Source organism: Carya illinoinensis, chromosome 12 (assembly GCF_018687715.1).
Source record: "Carya illinoinensis cultivar Pawnee chromosome 12, C.illinoinensisPawnee_v1, whole genome shotgun sequence".
NCBI classification, from domain to species: Eukaryota; Viridiplantae; Streptophyta; class Magnoliopsida; order Fagales; family Juglandaceae; genus Carya; species Carya illinoinensis.
Window position 1 is genome coordinate 21,851,999 of NC_056763.1, and position 9,155 is coordinate 21,861,153.

Sequence of the window (9,155 nt, forward strand, 5' to 3'; positions counted from 1 at the left end):
AAGAGTTACTTGCACTAGAAATCTCACTGCCATGATGTGAGAAAAGAGACCTGCGGATACTGATTGTTGAGTCAATCTCTCAAAAATTTTAGTCATTCTCAAAGTATTTGGGTTATTAGATCTTGAAGTGTAATTAGCTTGTTTCCAGCAATGAACTGAGACCAGCTTGGAAGTTGGAAATGGATGCACAAGTTTCGATTCTGAAGACCAGTTTTATCAGATAGATGGCTTCATCATCTTCATTTCATCATTCTCTTCGCAAGGCCTAAGGATCATAATATGGTTTAGCAACATATAGGATGCAATATGCCCACATTGTTAGATTCTTAAGGCGCCCATAAAGGTAAGGTTAAACAATATATAATACAAAGCAATACAGATAATCAAGCTGTTAACAAAAATTAATAACTTCTTAAACATTGAAACGGATGGTGCTGTCCTTTTCTAGGGACATGTTCATAATTTCAGAGAAGGGGCCAAAATTGTTCACGATCCAAAAAAGTGTTGATATTTCAACGTAAGTGCTATGGATCTCATGATAAAAATATTTTAATCACAAAAAGATTACATAAAATTAAGTTTACAATTAATATGATTTGATATAATATGTTAGATTATAAACTTACTTTTATTATAAAGTAGATCTAATATATCATATAAAGTCATACCAGTCTGTGAATTTATTTTTATGTATTCTCTTTTAAGAACGTAACACTTCTGAACAAATAGTATGTACATTATTGGTAGCAGAATAAACAGAGAAAAAAAAAACAAAAAAAGAGTAATGCTGCTGTACTTCATAATTTATATCTCTCATTTTATTCCCTTGGCTTATTAAAAAGTTAAATTCTTTTTTGAAAATATATTCAAAACGAAATGAGATCAGAAAATATAAAAGTAAAAGACTAAAATCTTAACTATCTTCTACTTTTTTATATTTGTGTTTTTTATTTTTGTAATAAAATTATAAAAGAGCAAAATGAGTGGCATAAATTCTCAGGCATTAGTAACATTTTTAAAGAAAAATGATATGGGCACGTGAAATTGTTCAACTCACAATTTCTACTCAAATTTGCCTTAACAAATCAAAAGAAAACTGCAATTTTTTGTTTTTAATAAATTTTTATATAGGAAATTGGAGGTTCGAACTTCGAACTTGGCTTTCTGGTGTACGTTGGCAAAAGAAAGAGAAGAAAAGGCTGCACTTTCTCTATCAATATTATCAAGGTTGGAAATAGTTGTACTTGTCGAGACAGTCAACAACGGGCTGTGGACGTGTTGAGATGTCATCGTAAAGCCAGATGAGAGCTGAGGAATCATATTTTACTGTTCTTGCCATCCTCTTTTTCACCCATTGCTTCTCTCGCCCATCTGGTGAACACTCTTATTCAGAGGCTTGGGAAGTTGATCCGTGAAGAGTTGGAAGGAGATGGCAGCGGCTTTGCAACTCCCAGTCATTGACCTGTCCGCACCGGCTCGATTCTCTACCGCTGCTTCAATCCGTCAGGTTCCTACTTATACTTCTTCATCTCCCTTCTTCTTTTTGTTCTTCTTCTGTGATCCCTACCAAATCCTGAACTTCTATTAGTATATAATTTATACCCTTTTAGCTCAATGTCCAAGAAGGTTTTTAGAAATCAAAATCACTTATTTAAGGGAAGCAGTTGAAGAAAAAATTACGTCTTTCTCAATCGTCAATTGCATTAACAAATTTGCTGCTTCTTCCTTTGGACTTAAGGAATTTTTCAAACAATCGTAGAAGTATCTAAAAGATGTTTTTATGTATGAGAAATGCTTTCTTTCAAATTCTCTAAAGCAAATTTTTGTAATAGGCATGCATAGACTATGGGTTCTTCTACCTTGTGAATGCTGGGTTGGAGAAAGAGTTGCTTGACAGGGTATTTGAAGAGAGCAAGAAATTCTTCTCGTTGCCTTTGGAGGAAAAGATGAAACTGGGTCGCAAGGAACATAGAGGTTACACGCCGCTTTACGCCGAGAACCTCGATCCTACTTCGTCCTCCAAAGGTTGAGAGATTCTATCATTCTAATTCTATGGTCATCGATGGTATTTAATGTGGTCATCGATGGTACATGCCGCGCTGTTAGGATCTTTGTGGTGTTTACTAGTGAAAGAGCAAGATTATAACTGTATGTCAGCTAAAAGCTTATTTGTTCTTTTTATTATTATTTGCTCGCATCTTTTCTTTTCTTCTTTTTTATTATTTTTGTGTGAATATGAAGCATTGATTCGTTGATTGGACTTAAGAAGAATGATTAACGTCATGTACAAGAAATTCTTTCTCTTTCTGTTTTGTTTTGTGATTTTTTATTGTACTTGATGGGAGAACAAGAAAGGAGGTAGAAAATGATATGCTTCGAACTATTTCCAAACAGGCGACTCCAAAGAGAGTTTTTATATTGGCCCTTTAGAAGAGACTGCGACTCCAGTTGTTTTAAATCAATGGCCTTCACGAGGTATTGTAGTTAAGGTTTATTGTTATTTTCTTTCTAGTGTTAACTATGGTATTTTGGGTATGATTATTTGGATATGAACTACTATTTACTATTATTAATATAGAATTTCTCTGTTTGTTATCCTGCCAAGGAAATTCTAGATGTTCTGCCTTCCTGGAGAAATACAATGGAAATCTTCTATAGGAAGCTCCTGTAAGTTTTAACATTTCCCCAACGGTGATTGCGCTGCTGTTTTTGCATAACAAATGAGACTAGAAATTAACTATCAACTATTGTACTTTGACAATGATAGATTTTTTGGATATGGGTACTACTTTGTATAGTTTTGGATTTGCTGCTTCAGGTTGGCTGGAAAAAGATTAGTTTCTCTGATTGCTCTGGCTTTGAACTTAGATGAGGACTTCTTTGAAAAAGTGGGGGCCTTGGATAAACCAATGTCATTTCTTCGCCTTCTGCACTATCCAGGTTTACGAACATGATTTCAATATCTGTTATCTGCTTAATTACTCCATTCTTTTTTGTTATCTTGGTACTATTTTATTCAACCATCCAAGCTCCATATATCTCGTTTACCATGTGCCCTATAATCTTTATTTCAGGTGACATGGGATCTTTTAATGAAGAAATTTATGGTGCCTCTGCTCATTCAGATTATGGAATGATCACTCTTCTGGCAACCGATGGTGTTCCAGGGCTTCAGGCATGTTTATTGTTAATCAGCTGCAGTGTCCAGCTCAAATTTTATAACACCTTCATTGCTGTAAAATATCTTGGTTTTTATGCCAACAGGTCTGCCGGGAAAAATCCAAGCAACCACGAGTTTGGGAGAACGTACTTCATGTAGATGGGTGAGTACTTGATTGCTAGTTTTTATCTAAAGGAAGTGTTTGTATGTAAGGATCTTACGTAGCTTTGAATTCAGCAAAAGAGTAACCTTGTAGAGTGGAGGTGTTACATTCTTTGGACAAAAATAAAATTCCTAATAAAACAAGGCTGATTATTATCTTACTTTGTCCCCTTAAGAAATTTTTGTTCTTAAATTTGCAGGGCCTTAATTGTGAATATTGGGGACATGATGGAGAGGTGGACTAATTGTTTATTCCGGTATTTGATCTTTCTGTTAACTTGCTATTCATATTTCTTCCAAGAGAACCCATGAATGTTTCTAAAATGGAACTTTTCATATCTTTTCCTGAAGTCAATAAAGATATTGAACATTTCCTCCCGTCTCCCTTCCCCGATCCTCTCTTTGTTGTAGGTCAACGCTGCACAGAGTGATGCCAGCTGGAAAGGAACGCTATTCTGTAATCAATTAGCTCCTTCTGTCTACCTTTTTTTGTCATCATTGTGCAATTATAAACACAGTAGTCAGGAATTATAACTTAAAGAGCATAGTGAGGTTAGCCGCTTGTGTGCATTGTGTTCAAATTTATTACTGTTCAGGAGTATAGTTCACATTGAAAAATATTATGCTTTAGAACCTAGTGGATTAAAGAAAATGCATCTGTTCGATCTAATTGGATGGTTCTTGGAGTATATTATCTGGAAAAATAATTGAAAAAATCTGAAATGGACAAATCATGGCCAGTAAAGGCTTATAAAGTATTGGGTTTATGCTAGTTTAATCTAATTCAGCTGAACTTATATGCAAAAGGTGTTAGTTTTCAAATATTTCACTGCTATTCTTGAAATTTTTGATTCCATAATAAACTCATTGCATGAGACTTAAATAATTTTCATGCATCTTGTGTGCATGAGAAAATTATTTATATAACATGCTCTAGAGTCTAGACATCTTCATTATATGAAAAAAAAAATTGTTATTATTTCATAATGTCTCAAGACTATAATGTATCATGTAAAATGGAGTCTAGGAGAAGGGAATCCATTACAGCAAACAATACCGAATTTTTATTAACATGCAAAAAGTGGGGGCATGGGGGAGGAATTCAAATTTTACCTTGTGAGTTGGCAAAGGGTGAGCTGTCTGATTGCGAATGGGGGGTTAGGGGTGCGAAATTTGTGTGTGTTCGACAAGGCACTATTAGGGAACTGGCTGTGGAGGTACCAAATGGAAGGGAACTTGCTGTGGAGGGAGATCATTGATCACAAGTATGGTTGTGCGTGGGCGGGATGGTGTTCTATAGAGGGTAGGGGGTCTTATGGAGTAAGCCTATGGAAATTCATAAGAAAGGGGTGGAACACTTTTGAAAAACATCTCAAGTTTGAGGTGGGTGATGGAGCACGAACCCACTTTTGGTTAAATGTTTGGAATGGGGAGAGTCCTCTTTGCACTGTATTTCCAGTAGTCTTTAACTTGGCTGGAAATCAGCAGGTCCCAATTTCAGACGTACTATGTCATGCCAATGGGATGGTAACTTGGAATGTCACTTTTACAAGAAACACTCAGGATTGGGAACTTGAAGAGCTGGTAGATTTTTACAGTTATTTGTATTCAGCAAAGCTAGGTGTCAATGGGGGTGACCGAATATTTTGGACTCACATGGGGAGCAAAAAGTTTACCGTTAAATCTTTTTACAAGGTTTTGACAATCCAACAGCCTAGATTCTTTCCGTGGAAGAGTATATGGTAGGTGTTAGTACCTTCCAAAGTTGCTTTCTTTATCTGGACAGCTGCACAGGGGAAGATTTTAATGGTTGATAATCTTAGAAAGCGAGGTATGGTTGTCATGGAGTGGTGCTATATGTGTAAAAAGAGTGGGGAATTGGTAGATCACTTGCTTTTACATTGTGAGGTGGCTGGGGAGTTATGGGCTGGAATCCTTAGTAGAGCCAGGCTGAGTTGGGTTATGCCTAGGAGTGTGGTGGAGCTACTTGCATGCTGGAATAGGCCTCACATTAGCGCTCAATTGGCAGCAGTGTGGCGGATGATACCTTTGTGCTTAATGTGATGTCTATGGTCGGAATGATAGGTGCTTTAATGATAAGGAGTGTGGAGTGGGGGAAATCTAGATTTTTTTTTTTTGTATTCTCTCTTTTTCAATGGTTTTTTGCTATTGTCCTGAAGGGCGAGAATGTTCATGAGTTTTTATTTTCTTTCCAGCTTACTAGAATGTAACTAGGTTTCTCACTTTGTATACTTCCTATGTACTTGGGCATTGCCTAGTCTATTTCTATTCAATAAAGATTATTACTTATAAAAATAAAAAATAAAAATAAAAAACATGCAAAAAAGTGTGCATGTTTCAAATGCTATAGAAGAGTGTTTCTTATGCCATTTGCCACAAATGCTCACTTATGTTTTGATGGTGGCTTGTGACAGCCATCTATGTCATAGTTTCTGGTGTATGTAGTTCTTCTTCAGGGATTCCATGTTACTAGTCAGAAGTTAAATATTGAAAACGTCAATGTTGCAGGCAGCTTTCTTCTTAGATCCCAACCAAGACTGTCTTGTGGAGTGCCTGGAAAGTTGTTGCAGTGCATCATCTCCCCCAAGGTATGATATAACTGATTGCCACTTTTTCAGTGTCCTCTGTGCACACACGTTTACAAACGTGTGTGCATGGTTGGACATTTCACCCAGTAAGTAGAAATGCAATGCTTTAGTTTTTCTCTATTTGAGAGTTTGCTCGGTACTATGCATCACTGGTATGACCTACAACAGATTCATGCTTTCCATGCCTTCAAATTTTTGTCTTTTGCTAATTTGCCATGGAAGACTGCAAACATTTGTAAGGTTTGCTATTTTGTTTTTAGTGCATTCCCCCAATTGGAGTTGTAGTTTTTTATATGCCGATTAGGCAAGTAAACTCTGCACTTTCGTGTGCAAGTGTGTGAATGTGTTGGTGCAGATTTATCTCATGTTTCTTGTTTGTAATTTTGTATTTATGGGACCGAAAATATGTCTGAGATTTGCTCAACGTTCAGGTTTCTTTAGGTTGTCTTCTCTATTTCTAATTGAAACTAATAGTCTTCGTGCATTCTTTTATAAACATTGTGTTTATTGATTGTGGTTGCAGATATCCACCAATTCGTAGTGGCGACTACCTGAAAGAGAAGCTCAGGCTTACATACGCCTCGTAGGGTGGAGTTCAAAGGCATGGGTGAACGTAGAAGATCTGAAGTTGCTGAAGTGAAAGATGTCTGTGTACCTGGTACAATTTGAACACAAATATAAATAGAATAATTGCAACTTGGACTTTTTTCCCACACTCTTAAGTTAATCTCTGTTGTGGGGGTAACCGTCCCATACCAGTATTGGCACCAGCATAACCACCATAACTAATACCATTATTAGGAGGACCATAGGAGGACCATATCCATAGCTGGGTGTGCTATATCCAGGGGAGCCAAATGGACCAAGACCACGTCCAGTAGGGGTGTATAGGAACTGATGAAACTGGCAGCCATTGACCAGCCGCATCAGGAACCGGCCGGAACTGGTGGAGAACCAGTCAATGTGCGGTGGAAAATGGAAGAAACCGACGTTCAGCTGTTCGGTCTTGGTTTGAAGCTGGACCGGATTGTTGAACTGCCCGTTGATATAAATCTTTTTTCTTTAATACACCTTCTCCAAACGAAGCCGTTCCACTTAAACTATTTAAGTGGAACGATGTTATTTTCAGCCTATAGTAAACAACACAATTGAAACGACGTCGCAACATCGTTTCATGCAAAACGAATGAATTTATTTATTTATTTTTATGTGAAATAACCCATTTGGTATTAAATCAAACGTCGTTGTTTCAAGATGGGTTATCTTTTACCCCTCGCTTCTTCTTTCCTGCATCAGTTTCTCTATCATCTCTCTCCCCTTTACAACACTCTCTCTCTATACTCTCTCAAGCAAAGCTTGCCGTTAGGTGAACCAAAATCTGGCCGAGCACCGACAGAGAACCGATACGGCCAGCTTTCCTCCTCCCCATTGACTAGTTACGGTCAGTGGCTCCTCCATCTTAAATGACGTCGAGTTTGTCCAAAAACCGTGCCGAAAGCATCGGTTTTCACTCCTAACGTCCAATACTCTGTGGCTGCATGTACTTTGGATTCCATTCAACTATCATATTCATTTGGTTTACCACCAGATGCGCCCTCTTATTTTGACACCTCTTCCTTGTTAGTCTCCAAAGTCTTGTCTAGAATTCTTGACTCATCAAAATGAACATCCCCGCTAAGAATTTTCCCTTTTAAGAGTTACTTGCACTAGAAATATCACTGCTATGATGTGTGAAAAGAGACCTGCAGATGCTGATTGTCGAGTCTCAAAAATTTTAAAGTCATTCTCAAAGTATATGATTTATTAGATCATCTTGAAGTGTAATTAGCTCGTTTCCAGCAATCAACTTAGACCTTGGAAGTTGGAAATGGATGCACAAATTTCAATTCTGAAGACCAGTTTTATCAGATAGATGGCTGCATCATCTTCATTTCATCATTCTCTTCGCAAGACCTTAGGATCATAATCTGGTTTAGCAGCATATATGATGTAATATACCCACACTGTTAGATCTTTAAAGTCACCCATAAAGGTAAGGTTAAACAATATATGTTTAAAAAAATTACTAACCTCATAAACAATAAACTGGTGGTGCTGTCCATTTTTAGGGACAACATGTTCATAATTTCAGAGAAGGGGCCACAATTGTTCACAAGAAGTTTTAGGGATGGAAATTGAAACGTGTTAAGCTAAATTTCAGCATTGAAAATGCATAGAAGCACATAAATAGTTTACATATAACAAAAAAATATTTTTAAGCTTGTTTATTGATACACTCAACAAATTGTCGATGCGGAAGTCTACCACATCAGTTAGTATAAAAAAATATATTGATATTAATTTATTTTTATTTTTTTGGTGACCGCAATGGATTTTAATATTTTATAGTAAAATAATATGTACATGAAGTAGCAGAATAAAAAATAAATAAAAATGATATAGACACTTGAAAGAACATAGAGACAACTTTGAATATGATTGAGACATATAAAGCACCTGTTGAATAGTATAACGACGACTTGAGGACAACTTTTCAACTCACGATTTCTATTCAAATTCGCCGTTACAATTCAAATGAAAGCTGCACAATCTTGGTCAATATTGTCGGCCCTGCTATGAATTTGTTGAGACAACATTGTAAAGCGACGTGAGAGCTGGTGAATCATATTCCAGTTCCTTCAAATCAGCCGGGATTGTTGCACAGTATTAAAAATCTCATTTTATTTTAATTTATTATTATTATTTTTTTAAAATTTTATATAAAATATAATAAATAATTTAATTTTTTTAAATTTTTATATAAAATTAATATTAAAAAATTATATTATAATAATATTTTATTTATTATTATTTAAAACACTTCATCTCCAAACGGATTAATAACAAACAAAATATCTCAGCTTTAGATTCTCACAGAATATTCTCTGCTCGGTTTCCTCATCACTCGACTCCTATCTACCGCATGGACCATTTCTTAAAACAAAAGGGTCATTCTTTACCCACATTTATCGAAATATCTATATTATATGTGACCGAGATTCTGTGGTTCCCACAATTGCTTGAGAACTTATGACTCATTTCCACCTAAACATATATATTTTTAAAAAATGCTACTTCTACTTAGAATTTTTATTTATATAACAATACCTATTCACGTATTAATTATTAATATATTAAAAATTATGAAATTTTAAATTTTAAATTTTTAAAAAAATTAATAAAAT

At 35.7% G+C, this 9,155-nt stretch overlaps 1 protein-coding gene across 3 annotated transcripts; it reads left to right on the forward strand.

Annotated features, from left to right (window-relative positions):
* The first annotated feature begins 1,180 nt into the window (after positions 1 to 1,180).
* LOC122290404 (2-oxoglutarate-Fe(II) type oxidoreductase hxnY-like) lies at positions 1,181 to 6,644 on the forward strand. Of its 3 annotated transcripts, none has more exons than XR_006236380.1 (11): positions 1,181 to 1,507; positions 1,833 to 2,025; positions 2,395 to 2,475; positions 2,616 to 2,667; positions 2,819 to 2,940; positions 3,075 to 3,175; positions 3,265 to 3,323; positions 3,523 to 3,579; positions 3,734 to 3,874; positions 5,852 to 5,931; positions 6,455 to 6,472. XR_006236380.1 is itself a non-coding variant. In XM_043098057.1 (11 exons), the coding sequence occupies exons 1-11, from the start codon at positions 1,430 to 1,432 to the stop codon at positions 6,516 to 6,518; spliced, it is 933 nt and encodes a 310-aa protein (XP_042953991.1). In that variant the 5' UTR covers positions 1,183 to 1,429; the 3' UTR covers positions 6,519 to 6,644. The 3 variants fall into 3 exon arrangements, 2 of the variants coding, with proteins under 2 accessions (XP_042953991.1, XP_042953992.1); XM_043098057.1 differs by having other exon boundaries at positions 1,183 to 1,507; positions 3,734 to 3,779; positions 6,455 to 6,644; XM_043098058.1 differs by lacking the exons at positions 1,181 to 1,507; positions 1,833 to 2,025 and adding an exon at positions 2,070 to 2,148 and having other exon boundaries at positions 3,734 to 3,779; positions 6,455 to 6,644.
* The last annotated feature ends 2,511 nt before the right edge of the window (positions 6,645 to 9,155 follow it).

Coding starts and splice junctions, on each gene's coding strand:
- LOC122290404 (XM_043098057.1), top strand. CDS start 1,430: ATGGCAGCGGCTTTGCAACTCCCAGTCATTGACCTGTCCGCACCGGCT. Junction 2,476..2,615: donor AAATCAATGGCCTTCACGAG/GTATTGTAGTTA, acceptor AGGAAATTCTAG/ATGTTCTGCCTTCCTGGAGA. Junction 3,580..3,733: donor TGGACTAATTGTTTATTCCG/GTATTTGATCTT, acceptor TCTTTGTTGTAG/GTCAACGCTGCACAGAGTGA.